This window comes from Crinia signifera, chromosome 5 (genome assembly GCF_055691185.1).
Source record: "Crinia signifera chromosome 5, ASM5569118v1, whole genome shotgun sequence".
NCBI classification, from domain to species: Eukaryota; Metazoa; Chordata; class Amphibia; order Anura; family Myobatrachidae; genus Crinia; species Crinia signifera.
The window spans coordinates 170,202,320-170,217,490 of record NC_139221.1 but is presented as its reverse complement, the minus strand read 5'-3'; the positions used below and the strand labels follow the sequence as shown (position 1 = coordinate 170,217,490).

Below are 15,171 nucleotides of genomic sequence, written 5' to 3'. Positions count from 1 at the left end.
CCCACTTGCTGGCCCTCGCATCTGTGTCTTTGGTTTGGAACTGGAGGAACTGCTCCCTAAGTACCACAGGAGTTATGTTAATACCCTCTTTACCCTGGCCCGTGTTTGTATTGCTAAAGCTTGGATGGGCTCTTCCCCTCCATCTCATGGCATGTGGGTGGCGCTGGTTAACACCACTGTATCCCATGAACGCTTTATGTACACAAAAAGAAAAAAGAAACTGTTTGGGGAAATTTAATAAAGTCTGGAGTCTATGGCAAACATCTGCGCTGTACATACAAGACCCATGCTCATAACCCACTGGAAGCGATTATGCATCTAGTAATGTTTGATTAATGTTTGCGCCCAGAATCTGCCCGACTGTTCATCTAGACCTCACCTATTTCTCTCTTTGATAACACTCTGCGAACCACTTGGGAGCACTGAAGACTAATACTAAGCGGTCAATACATATGTACACATATGCTAATATATATCTTTCAGGTGGAAAAATGCAACACACAAATAATGTTGAAGTTTTATTTTTTTTATTTTCTTAGGTTTTCATTTTATGTTTATTTTCTTTATTGTACGGTTAATCATGTAGATGTTTTACATTTAACTTGAAAGAAAAGCCCAATAAAAATATTTGATTTAAAAAGAAAAAACTAGGTAATGTAGGGTTAGGAGATAAAACTTGTTATAGGATTAAAAACTGGTTGCACAATCGCGGACAGAGAGTGGTGGTAAATGGCATACATTCGAGCTGGGGTAAGTCCAAAGTGGAGTCCCACAAGGTTAAATATTGGGACCCACCTTGTTTAATATATGGTACTTGTGTATTATCATGATTTCCATCTTATGGGATCTTATACAATTTAAAATTGTATACCATTGTATATGGCATACAATGGCATACGATGAGATGAGATTTTAAATTGTATAAGCACACTAATGGGTGCTTTCAAGGTCAATTGGCCCCCCTATAAGATTTTTAATTGTATAAGCACCCTAATGGGTGCTTACAATGTTAAATGCACCCCCACCCCACCCCCACTATCAACGCCAACCCGAAGCGTAGCGAGCGCAGCGAGCCCGCGAGGGGCGGCGGTACGCGTCCTCCGACCTTTTCATACCCCCACTATCCATGTCTGCGTGGAGTTGATTCTATATAGTGTGGCGAGCGCAGCTAACCACCGAGCCCGAAGCGTGGTGAGCGCAGCGAGCCCCGCGAGGGGACGCGTAATACTTTACATGCAGGTATACTTTACGGCAGTACTAGGCACCAGACAGGTAGATACGGCAGTACTAGGCACCAGACAGGTAGATATGGCAGTACTAGGCACCAGACAGGTAGATACAACAGTACTAGGCACCAGACAGGTAGATACGGCAATACTAGGCACCAGCAGAATGATATTATATTGCAGTAGGTACTGGTTGGCAGGGCACCAGCAGCCTGGAATTTATTACAGCACTGCAGGTATTATTAATTAAATATAATAGCCTAGGTAGGCAGTATCACTAGCAGTGGCACCAGTGGACTGAGTACAAAAAATATACTCAGTAGGTACGTAGGTAGGTAGGGAGGTAGTGTTACTGGCAGCCTCTATGCAGTGCAGGCACTAGCAGCACCAGTGGACTATATATATGTATAGCACCAGAGGTAAGCCCCAGCACAGAGGAGACAGTAGTACACACAGCAGAATATAACTTCAGTTTTTAACAGAGCTGTCCTTGCTAGGGTGATCCCACCCTAAGCAGAGAGGACAGAGTACACAACAGCAGCACTGAGGGAGAAAGGCCCCAACATACAGCCCCAGCGACAAGCCCCAGCAGCTCGGATCCGGGCTCTGATTGATGACGTCCGTGCGGGCTTGGATCTGGGGAATCCGAGCCCACACATCTCTAGTACAAATATATCAGGGGCCAATATAAGGAACTGTCAAGTACCCTTTTTACTGCAAGAAAGGAATCTAGGACATGAGGGCATGAGTTTAGATTAGAAGAAATAATATCTCGTTCCCTTAGAAGAAAAAAATTCTTTACGGTCAGAGCAATCAAACTGTGGAACTCTCTTCCTGGAGTGGTGTCGGCAGACACATAAATATGTTTAAAATAAGGTTGGACAAACATTTATTGGTTAAAACATCCAAGGGTACAAATAAGAATCATAATCTGTCTTTAAAAACTTTCAGAACATAATATACAACAAGGGATAAGCTATTAAAACCTAGGTTTAACTCGATGGATGCAAGTTAACTATGTAACAGTGCAAGGTAATTTTATGTGCCTAAATGTAACACAGGCTAAAATAATATTTTATTCTCTTACGGATCCAACCACAAATCCAAATAGTATGCTTGCAAAAATGAAATGGAGAGAATTGCACCAGTGAGCATACAAATGTAAAATTATTTCAGCACACATACATTGGGGTTTAAAATTAAAAGCTTGCCATAGCACAATCACAGCAAAACATCAGAAACATGGACATACGGACCACAGCTCAGCCACGGTGTGTGAGCAGCTCACTGGCAGCCACTTGCCTCAAGATGCTGATGGGTGAACTGGACCATGGATGGAGGTCAAAACATCAGGTTGAAGACGTATTCCCAACGCGTTTCATACCAGAATAGGACCCCGCGATGAAGTCCTATTCTGTGACAAAACACGTTGGGTGTGCCTTTTCATTGTGACGTGTTGACATCCCTCCATGGTCCTGTTCACCCATCAGTGTCCCCCGGAGAGTGGCGGCCAGCATTCCAGACACTGATCACACACTGCTGCTGACTGAGCGGTGGTCCGTATGTCAACTCCACGCTTCTGATGTTTTGCTGGGATTGTGCTATGGCAAGCTGTTCATTTTAAAACCCAATATACATGTGCAGATTTATTAAGTAAAATTATTTTAAATGGGGTCTGGCTTGACCTGGCAAGCGAGCGGCCGCTGGGGGGTGAGAGCTCTGCTTAAATCCTGATTTATTATCCTGCCCCAGGGTCCATTGGGGCACCATCCTTAACTTGCCACCTTCCAGAGTCTCTCAGATTCTCCTGTGCTGGCCGCGGCTCCCGCAGACAGCCTGTGGGAGCTTGGATGGCTGTTTGTGCCTGCTGAGCTCCGTGCTCCCTCTCCATCCGATCACGGGCGCCATCTTCTGCTTCTCCCCACTCTAAAGCTCTGACCTGGTCCTACTCTGCTGCGTCGGCATAATAAGCACCAGAGACGCCTCTGACGCTGCCACCTTCCTCCTGCAGTGCTCTATTCCCGGCTACGGTGGTGAGTGCGGCTCCTTGCCTAGGATCAGCAGCTGCTTCCCCTGCAATCCTCTGCTGACATCCCAGATCTTCCGAAGCTTCGTGCCATGGCTGTCTGGTGACTCCTGGTGTGTACTGGGACCCGGATACTGCTGGTCTCCTGCTGTACTGCTGGTATGCTGCTCTGATGCCTCTCTAATGGGTGCCTCAGTGGGTTGAGGTGATAAGTGATGGTGAGAGCGGAAAGCAGTCTCTCTCGGGGCGTGCTACCGCGATCTGCACAGAGAGTGCTGTCGCCATCTTGCCTACGTGTGCCCTGGGCTGTGGTGTTCATGCTCATCTGTCATTATCTAGCTGGGACCCGCTGTGAATACTAGCTTCTACCATATAATGATATTCTGGATTCCATGCTGATCTACTGCTGTTCCTTATGCTGTTGGTGGTGTGCTAGCTGCCACCAACCTACTTTGTGCTAATTATACTGCTACCACTTGCTTCGCTTAGTCTCCCATATATGACTATGGACTCTTCTGCACATCTTATCCTGCATATATGCTTCATCTACCAGACTACTTCTTCATTTGGATGAGATTCAGGAGGGTATCCCATCCTCTTCCATTAATCCTGATTAATGTGATAATGTGATAAGGGAGATATATCCGTGCCTAGTGTCTGTTTTTGAGCCAGATTCTGATTTGGATGTGGACTTATCCCAAATCCAGAATATTTGCTGCAATACACCCGCAAACATTGATTGTGTCGCTGCTTCTCCTCAATCTCCATTTTTGCTACAAATAAGCGTGATGAGAGCCTGGAACTTGTTTACTTATATTCATATAATGTCACTTGCTTATTTCAGTTGTTCTCTTCTTTTGTCTGGGGATAAGTTTATTAGGCTCCTCATGCTTCTTCAGGGAGCAGAGAGCTGGCCGGATTAATGGCTAAAATGGTACTTTAATCCTAAATTCCTAAATGTGAATTTTGAAGAATGAACTTGTGAATTTTGAACTGCCATTTTTATTCTAAGTGCCATTTTTAAATAAGTGCAGAGTTATATCCAAGAAGGAGTGACTTTTGCTGAAGGTGGGAGTGGTTATCTGCTCAGACTTTTGCTGAAGGTGGGAGTGGTTATCTGCTCAGGTGGGTAGCTGATTAGTAGCAGCAGTATAAGAACAGCAGGGGGCAAGTGAATGTAATGAACTTGTGAATTTTGAACTGCCATTTTTATTCTAAGTGCCATTTTTAAATAAGTGCAGAGTTATATCCAAGAAGGAGTGGTGTGTTTAGTAGGTGATTTGTGGGATTAACCTGAGGGGATTGTATATTTTGTGTGTTTAAACTGTGTTTTTTTTTATTTTATTTTTTGCTCAGACTTTTGCTGAAGGTGGGAGTGGTTATCTGCTCAGGTGGGTAGCTGATTAGTAGCAGCAGTATAAGAACAGCAGGGGGCAAGTGAATGTAATGAACTTGTGAATTTTGAACTGCCATTTTTATTCTAAGTGCCATTTTTAAATAAGTGCAGAGTTATATCCAAGAAGGAGTGACTTTTGCTGAAGGTGGGAGTGGTTATCTGCTCAGACTTTTGCTGAAGGTGGGAGTGGTTATCTGCTCAGGTGGGTAGCTGATTAGTAGCAGCAGTATAAGAACAGCAGGGGGCAAGTGAATGTAATGAACTTGTGAATTTTGAACTGCCATTTTTATTCTAAGTGCCATTTTTAAATAAGTGCAGAGTTATATCCAAGAAGGAGTGGTGTGTTTAGTAGGTGATTTGTGGGATTAACCTGAGGGGATTGTATATTTTGTGTGTTTAAACTGTGTTTTTTTTTATTTTATTTTTTGCTCAGACTTTTGCTGAAGGTGGGAGTGGTTATCTGCTCAGGTGGGTAGCTGATTAGTAGCAGCAGTATAAGAACAGCAGGGGGCAAGTGAATGTAATGAACTTGTGAATTTTGAACTGCCATTTTTATTCTAAGTGCCATTTTTAAATAAGTGCAGAGTTATATCCAAGAAGGAGTTACATCCAGGAAGGGGTTAAACCAGGTTGCAAGAGGCTTCGGTCCCTTCTGTTTGTTTTGTTTTTTTCTTCTTTCTTCTTGCTTGAAGCCCAGGTGCCTGACCTGTTAAAGGATCCACAAAGTGCAGATAGTGTGCTGCATGATCTGAGAGTGGGCCACTGAGGAAAACGTGCAACTGGAAGAAATTACAGAGGAAGCGGACAGATACAGGTGTGAGGACACCAGGAGAGTGACACAGCTGCAGGAACAGATAAGTATCAACTTTCTTATATTTTGATAAAAATTAACTTGTAGTGTGTAATTGCATTGTAATTTAACTCTCTACTGTATACTAGGGGGTTAGTCGCAGGGAGGTAGATAAAATGGGTGGGGCCCTGATTGAGAATCTCACTCAGTGCATGTTGTGCAAGATGTATGCGCACCTGGAGCAAGAGTCCCAGTGCGAATACATCTGCACGAGATGTGAGCGAACGTCCGCCCTGGAAGCCCAGGTCACTGATCTAGAGCGGACCGTTCAGCGACTGAGGGATATTTCCAATCTTGAGCAAAGCCTTAATAGAACGGTGGAGGAGTTGCAGATGGGGTCACTGGTAGAAGAGGAGGATCAGGTAGCCAGCTGGGTCACGGTTAGAAGGGGAAGCAAGAGGGACAGGAGGGACAGGAACGACATCTCGGATCTATCACACCCGAACAAATTTGCCCGGTTGGACGAAGTTTCGGGGGAGGATAGAGACGAAATGACGGAGCTGGAGGAGACGGCTCCCTCTAGCAACCAGAGGAGAGGTCCCTCTAGCTCAAACGGGATGACAGTTAGTGAGGTACCAAGGCAGATAGTGGTGGTAGGGGATTCCATCATTAGGAGAACAGACAGGGCAATCTGCTATCGGGACCGCGATCGCCGCACGGTCTGTTTCCTTTCCGGGTGCTCGGGTACGGCACATCGCGGACCGAGTCGACAGATTGTTGGGAGGGGCTGGGAGCAACCCGGCGGTCTTGGTGCACATCGGCACCAACGACAAAGTCAATGGTAGGTGGGATGTCCTCAAGAAAGAGTATAGGGAATTAGGTAAGAAATTAAAGGCGAGGACATCTAGGGTAATTTTCTCGGAAATATTACCAGTGCCACGCGCTAGCTCAGGGAGGCAGAGGGAGATCAGGGAGGTAAATGTGTGGCTTAAGGATTGGTGTAGGAAAGAGGGATTCGTGTTCATGGAACACTGGGCGGACTTCTCGGTCAGGCGCCATCTTTTTTGCCGTGATGGATTGCACCTGAACGAGGAGGGGGCTGCGGTGCTGGGGGGAAGGATGGTTAGAGGGTTGGAGGAGATTTTAAACTAGGCGACGGGGGGGTGGGGGCAGCAAGACATTATGGGACCATCAGGGAGAGAAGCCGGACTGGGATCAGGAATCATATGGGGGAAGGAGATGGGGGGGGGGACGGAGACATAGATAAAGTCCTGGGACATAACAAGGGTATAATCGGGGGTAACTCTCAGGGTGCATCAGGAATGTCATGTAATAAAATGTTATGTTGTAACAGTCACGTTACCCCATTACAGTTCTTAGGTACAGATGATCTTAGTATACGGGAAGGAGGGAATGACAGAGGAAGAATTCCCGGAACTATGGAGAGGGCAGGCAGTGTGCATGGTGGGGAGGCCTGTAGAGAGTCTATTGAAGGGGAGAGGGGAAAGAGGAAGCTAGTAAAGAATTCAAATGGGTCCTGGGGTGAAACTAATCACAATATTAGAGCCATATCTAAAAATAAACATAAATTAAAATGCTTACTGGCTAATGCAAGAAGCTTAGTGAGTAAAATCGGGGAGCTTGAAACGGTGATCAGTAGGGATGACTACGACATCATTGGTATTACAGAAACATGGTGTAATGAGTCGCATGACTGGGCATTAAACATGGAGGGATATACACTCTACAGGAAAGACAGGGAAAATAGAAGGGGCGGGGGTGTGTGCCTATATGTAAATAATAACTTAACATCATGTGAGAAAAATATGAGCACAGACCTGGAAGACGACAACTCGGAGACAGTGTGGGCAGAGATAACCGACAATAATAAGAAACCAAAAAACAAATTTATAATAGGGGTATGCTATAGACCACCAAATATAAATGAAAGGGAAGAGTCTCTTCTTTTAAACCAAATCAAACAAGCATCAAATCAGGGTCAGGTATTAATTATGGGGGATTTTAATTTACCCGACATTGATTGGGAAAACGAAACAGGTAAATCAGCAAGAAGCAATGGGTTCTTAAGCTTACTTAAAGACCAGTTTATTACACAAACGGTAGAAACTCCAACTCGTGATGAGGCGCTCTTGGACTTAGTATTAACAAATAACACAGACTTAGTTTCAAACACAAAAGTAATTGAACAATTAGGGAATAGTGATCACAATATGGTTTCACTGGAAATCAACTTCAGTAAATTACATCAAAAAGGAACTGCAAAAATACTAAACTTCAGAAAAGCGAACTTTGAATTATTTAGGGAAGCCCTAACAGGAATTGGGTGGGAAACGGTTATGGAGGGAAAAAATGCAGAGGAAATGTGGGATACTCTAAAAAAGGTGCTTGATTCACTAACTATTGAATACATTCCTAAAGTAACTAAAGGTAAATTCAACAAAAAAAAGCCACCATGGTTGGACAAAGAAGTAAGGTCAGCTATCAACAATAAAACCAGAGCCTTTAAATTCTATAAAAATAACTTGAATGAGGAGGCATTCGCAAAATACAAAGAATCAAACAAAACTTGTAAAGGGGTAATCAAAGCAGCTAAAATATTATATGAAGAGTGCATAGCCACTGAAAGCAAAAACAACCCAAAGAAATTTTTTAAATACATAAATAGTAAACGTTTAATTAAGGAAAACATAGGCCCATTAACTGATACTAGTGGAAAAAGTGTTACTGAGGACAAGGGAAAAGCAAAACTGTTAAATGAGTTCTTCTCATCAGTATTTACTAAGGGAGAGCAGACTGTGGAACGAACATTTACCACAAACGGGACAAATAAGCCAGATCTCATTGTGGATTTCACGCCGAAAGAATTAATACTGAGGCTAAGCAAACTCAAAACAAATAAGTCACCAGGGCCAGATGGGATTCATCCGAGGGTATTAATGGAATTAAGGGATGAACTAGCTACCCCCCTACATTATATCTTTAGCAAGTCACTATCGTCAGGTATAGTACCAAAAGATTGGAGAATAGCAGAGGTAGTGCCAATATTCAAAAAAGGAAAAAAGGAAGATCCCGCTAATTACAGACCCGTTAGTTTAACATCAATTGTGGGTAAACTATTTGAAGGATTTTTAAGGGATGGTATCCAGGAATATTTAGATCATCACCTTCTACTCAGTACTAACCAACATGGGTTCGTGAAAAATCGTTCATGCCAAACTAATCTACTAGGGTTCTATGAAGAGGTTAGCAAAAACCTCGATAATGGAAATGCTGTAGATGTGATTTTCCTAGATTTTGCTAAAGCATTTGATACTGTCCCACACAAGAGATTGATTAATAAAATGGAGAACCTAGGATTGGGTGAAAATATCTGCAGATGGGTAGGGAATTGGCTATGTAATAGAGAACAAAGAGTGGTTGTGAATGGTGCCGTATCAGATATAATACCGGTACTAAGTGGCGTGCCCCAGGGTTCGGTTTTGGGGCCCATTTTGTTTAACATTTTTATTAACGATATTGGGATAGGGTTACTCAGCAATGTATCCATCTTTGCGGACGATACAAAACTTAGCAAAGTCATCAAATCACCAGAAGATGTCACCATGCTTCAAAATGATCTTGCAATTCTAGATGAGTGGGCAAAAAAATGGAAGATGAGGTTCAATGTAGATAAATGTAAGGTTATGCACCTTGGGAGACACAACCAGTGTGCAAGTTACAACCTTAGCGGAGAGGAACTGGGTAATTCCATACTTGAAAAGGATCTAGGAGTCCAAATAGACAGCAATCTAGGATGTAGTGCCCATTGTAATGTAGCTACAAAAAAGGCCAACAAAATTCTGGCATGTATTAAGAGGGGAATGGAAACTAGGGACTCAAGGGTAATTATGCCACTATATAAAGCATTGGTGAGACCTCACCTAGAGTACGGAGTACAGTTCTGGGCCCCACACTATAAAAAGGACATCATAGAATTAGAAAAAGTCCAAAGGCGAGCAACAAAGCTTATTAGGGGAATGGAGAATTTAAGCTACGGGGAGAGATTAAGCAATTTGGGACTATTTACATTAGAAAAGAGACGTTTAAGGGGGGACATGCTCAACATGTACAAGTATATCAAGGGCCAATATAAGGAACTGTCACACACCCTATTTTCTACTAGAAAGGAATCTAGGACGCGAGGGCATGAGTATAGATTAGAAGAAAAAAGATTTCATTCAGCTAGTAGAAAGAATTTCTTTACGGTCAGAACAGTCAAACTCTGGAACTCTCTTCCCAGAGAGGTGGTAACGGCTGGCTCATTAAATGCGTTCAAGGCAAAGTTGGACAAACATTTACTGGAGAAAAACATCCATGGGTACAAATAAGAAATATAATTTGTCTGTAAAATACCAGAACCAACCAAATCAGCAATGGATATCTATACCAGGTTGAACTAGATGGACGCAAGTCTTTTTTCAGCCTTACCTACTATGTAACTATGTAAGATATTGTCTATATCTTTTATTGTTTTCCTTTTTATTTTAGGTTTCTATACCCTGCATAAATACTATGTACAGAATTACAATTTGAGTTATCCTTCCTGTCTTTATATATACTCATTGCCAAATGTGGTATACTACCATATTTAAGGGGATGCGCTGACCTAGTATAGCTGATACTATTGTCATACAGTATGTTTATAGCCCTCGCTATATACTTTTTTTAAATATCCTGTCTTTCATCATTTGGGGTGGGGGGGGGAGGGTTAGTTTATATAAGGGTAGGTATGGGTAGATTTAGACTTAGTAAGTGTAGTTAGTGGGATAGGGATTAGTGGGTATGGGCTCCAGGTATGCCTAAATTGGGGGTAGGTTATACAGGGTGGGGGCTATGGGGAGGTTTGTTTTGGGGCTTTTGGGGAATTTACTTTGTTAGTATTAAGTAGGTTTATTTTGTGTTTTAGTATAGAGTTCCTGGCAGACGGCAATTTATTGTTTATTTCTACTAAACTATGGGGTTGCACTACATTTTTAAATACTATTACTGTACTACTGTGCTCCTATACCCCCTGTTGTCTTAGTTGCCTGGATGGCACCTTTAGGCAATTATATTTGATTAATATAGGCGAAAGGAGTCCGTACTTTTTCCCTCATCCTATTCTATTCTATTATTATATGTATGTACAAATTATTATCTGCGCCCACTTGCTCTTTGCTCATTTTGTCTGTGTCAGGACCCCTACATTAGCTTGTTTTTCTCTATTTGAAAACGAACAGGCTTACAACAAATATAAAACAAACAGACCTTAAATAGGACACCTCACCCTCTGTGCAGGGAGCACTTCCGGATGCGGGACCACGCTCCCGGCCAGAACGCTCTCACATGATGTCATCATGAAGCTCCCATTACCAGGGAGACCACGATGCTGTCAGTGATAATTCCATGACCAGATACATATACAATACAAATAACACAACAGCAGCATAGATATATTAAAGACATATTAAAGACATAGATAACTCAGTCCTTATGCATACAACGATGCTGGGAAGAAATTGGTTTGCACAATTCAAAAGCAATAAATTAAAGCTAATTGATTAAAGCTAACAACTGGCATTCATTTCAAATCCACATGGAGTGGATACCATAAGGCATCAAACTGCAAAATACCAAGAAGAAATTCTCCATAAAGCACTGGAAAACGTATAATTGTGAGGACACTTGGACTCATTGCCTTCATTGGACTTCATACACTCCCATTGGTGAGACTCATACTATACATTTGGCAGAAATAAGTACCAGTTTATGAGGACTCCTCAATATTGAGGACAAGATTTTTTTTCCCTAAGGTGCAATACTCCCCAATTACAAAGTGATTCTTCATAATGGACTATAAAGGATTTATGTAATGTACTTTTAATATATATGTATATATATATATATATATATATATATATATATATATATATATATATATATACACACACAGCACAGCAGCTCACCAAGAAGCAGGGGCGTCACTCGGAGACTTCAGAAGTGATTTCTTTATTCAGCAAAGCATGAACAATCCAACAATTGTTTCGAGCCTACAAGCTCGTCCTCAGGGATTGTAGGCTTGAAACAATTGTTGGATTGTTCATGCTTTGCTGAATAAAGAAATCACTTCTGAAGTCTCCGAGTGACGCCCCTGCGTCTTGGTGAGCTGCTGTGCTGTATATTTGGGGTATCCCCCCTGGGAAGGCACCGGAGCAAGTATTGGTCTACAGTGGGAGTGCCGGATCTCTCCTGGACATATATATATATATATATATATATATATATATATATATATATATATATATATATATATATAATGTTTTATATCCAGTATTGCAATTGTTATTAAATTGTTATACATTTTATTAATATCTACAGTCCCACTCATTTACAATTCTTATTATAGCGCTGCATTAGATTTTGTATATGTGTTGATTAGTCTAAAGGGCTTGACTATACCCTCACCTCAAGCTGCTGCTTAATAATAGTTGCCAGAAGCACCTTATATTTGGCGCCTAATTCCTTTCACTTTGGTAGAAAGACATCCTAGCTTAACTCTAATACCCTACCCAAATTGTTAAATTTGGTGGCTGTGGAACTTGCAAGATGCTGTGTTCACACCTTTTCACCTGAAGGGCTCAGTATGACATTTTACCTAGGGTTATGGGATGACCCACAGCTGTTAGTGAGGGGGGTGGGGTGGCCGTACGGACGATGGGCCCTAGACAGTTGTCCCCATAGCACCCCACCAATGGCAGCCCTGACTACAACATCTCATCTTCAATAGAACTCCCATCTTATTAATTAAAACCCATTTGTTCCTATTATGTTTCTAGAAAAATTCTTTAAAAGTCCCATTTCTTAAAAGATCTATTGGATAGGAACATCAGATGTTCAATCAGTAGTATGCAACACTTCATCAGGTAAAATGATAGACTACAGCAGATGGAGTTTTGTCACTGTTCCATACGTTACATATTCAGATTCACCAGTACACTTACCTATCTCCACAGACTTTGTTTAGACAAACTGTGACGTTGCTCTCATCATTCAATGGTATTTCTATAGGAGACATGCCTATAAACAGAAAGAGACATAAATACACTGTACTGTATACAGTATGCACATTTGTAGGAAAAAGGCTAATGTTTAACAAAAGTAAGTTTATAAAAACATTTGGAGTACTTTTCAGGAATTGGAATTGGATTTTCTAGTTTTAGATTGCACATAAATCTTTAAATTTGGTTTGACAATGTCCCGTAATATTTTTGTGTATTTGAAAATATGTTTTAAGATCAGAATTAAAAAGAGTTTAACATTTTTAAAACATACTGTATAGGGGTAGATTGACTAACATCAAATGACTGCGCTAAGTACCTCCACCTTTTGTGTAATTGCATTTACTCCCCCATGGCAATGATCATGTAACTCCCCCATGGCAATGAGCATTTACTCCCCTTGCCCCATGGCAACAAGCATGAAACCACTGGCAACCATTATGTTGTGTTGCATAATATGTAATGGGCATTACGGTGTGCTGTATAATATGTAAGGGGCATTCTGGTGTGCTTTATAATATGTAATGGGCATTATCATGTGTGGTATTATATGTAATGGGCATTACAGTGCGGCGTAATATGTAATGGGCATTATGGTGTGCAGCGTAATATGTAATGGGCATTATGGTGTGCAGCTTAATATGTAATGGAGGGCCGAAGGTTCCTTATCCTTGCTGTATTATAAAGTTCACCGCATCAATGAAGATAGCAGAAGACCTGCCAGCCTGAGGTGCAGTGAGCAGCGTTAGACTGCAACACTGACAAGAAGGCCAATGTTGAAAGGTACTTGTATAACAGCAGTGAAAGATTGGCAGAAGGGGTCCGGGGCTGGTTCTCTGAGCAGGCTGTAATAATATTGACTGCTGATTTTGTGTGACAGTGCAGGTGTGGTATGACGTACCTTTAATGTATATGTTGCAGGTACGCCATACCACCTGTCAAATTCAGATACACACAGGAAGCATGTATCTTATTAATTCCATATTTTTAGAATCCTCTGAACACTATATAGTAGTAGTAGTACGTTTATTTATAAGGCGCCACAAAGTGTACGCAGCGCCGTACATAGCAAACAAAAAAACAAATTATAAGGTAACATACAGGGTGTGTTGAAAAATACAGTATAAATAGGGGTATAGCTGATAGAACTAAAATCAGCATCAGTTCAGAAGTAGGTGTCAAAATTGACTGAGGATGAAGTAGAGGAAGGGAAGAACAGGACAGGAGCACAGGTGAGGTAAAGAGGTACAGTGAGTACGTGAGGATGGAGGACCCTACTCATAAGAGTTAACATACTAAAAGGAGGTGTGTGGACGAACGAAAAACAATAGGAAAGTAGGAACAGATGGAAACGGAGGCAGGATAGGAGGATCAAAAGAGGTTAGGAGGCGGGATAGGCTAGTCGAAAAAAGTGGGTTTTGAGGGAGCGCTTGAAGGAGGTAAGGGAATCAGAAAGCCTGATGGGTGGTGGGAGGTTCTTCCAGTGCAGGGGGGCAGCGCGAGAGAAGACTTGGACATGGGAGTGGAAGGAGGTGATTAGGTGAGAGGTCAGTCGGTGGTCAGCGATGGAGCGAAGAGGACGGGAGGGAGTGTGGATAGAGATCAGTGAAGAGAGGTAAGGAGCGGTGGAGGAGGAGGAGAGAGCCTTGTAGGTGGTGGTGAGGAGTTTAAAGAGAACTCGGAAGGGAATGGGGAGCCAGTGAAGAGATAGACAGAGGGGGAGGCGGAGTTAGAGGAAGATGAGCCTAGCAGCAGCGTTAAGAATGGATTGGAGAGGTGCGAGGCGGGTGAGAGGTATCCCAGAGAGAAGGATGTTGCAGTAGTCAAGGCGGGAGATGACAAGAGAGTGAATGAGAATTTTGGTTGCGTCAATGGAGAGGAATGGTCTGATGCGTGAGATGTTGCGTAGGTGAAAGCGGCAAGACTGTGAGAGAGCACGAATGTGAAGGGTGAAAGAGAGGGAGGAGTCAATGATGACACCGAGGCAGCGCGTTTGGTCGGTGGAGGTGATCTCTGTTTCACCAATGCTGATGGAGATAGTGGGAGAAGAGGGGATGTTCGGGGGATGGAAGATTAGAAGTTCAGTTTTAGCCATGTTTAGTTTCAGGAAGCGTTGGGTCATCCAGGCTGAGATGGCCGTGAGGCATTCGGAGACCTTGGACAGGAGTGATGGGGATAGGTCGGGGGAGCAGAGATAGATTAGGGTATCATCAGCATAAAGGTGGTAATGAAAACCATAGGAGCTGATGAGGGTGCCCAGAGAGGTGGTGTAGAGGGAGAAGAGGAGAGGGCCAAGGACTGACCCTTGGGGAACACCGACTGGCTGCGGGGTAGGAGGAGCTCGGAGTGGAGACGGAGAAGGAGCGATCGGAGAGGTATGAGGTGAACCAGGAGAAGACCGTGCCAGTCATGCCAAAGGAGCGGAGGGTGTTGAGCAGGAGAGGGTGGTCAACAGTGTCAAAGGCAGCCGACAGATCAAGCTGGATGAGGATAGAGAAGAGGCCTTTGGATTTAGCCGATAGTAGATCGTTAGTGACTTTGGTCAGGGCAGTTTCAGTGGAATGTAAAGGGCGGAACCCAGATTGGAGGGGGTCTAGAATGGAGTTGGCAGTAAGGTGGCTTAGGAGACGATTATA

At 42.8% G+C, this 15,171-nt stretch overlaps 1 protein-coding gene across 3 annotated transcripts in view; it reads right to left on the bottom strand.

The window, feature by feature from the left end:
* The window catches only part of MOCOS (molybdenum cofactor sulfurase), a 571,628-nt gene that overhangs the window by 57,119 nt on the left and 499,338 nt on the right, over positions 1–15,171 (bottom strand). For all 3 annotated transcript variants that reach the window (XM_083188287.1, XM_083188289.1, XM_083188288.1), the window contains one exon: positions 12,479–12,554. In XM_083188287.1, coding sequence (XP_083044413.1) covers positions 12,479–12,554 — 76 coding nt within the window. The remainder of the gene's footprint in view (positions 1–12,478; positions 12,555–15,171) is intronic.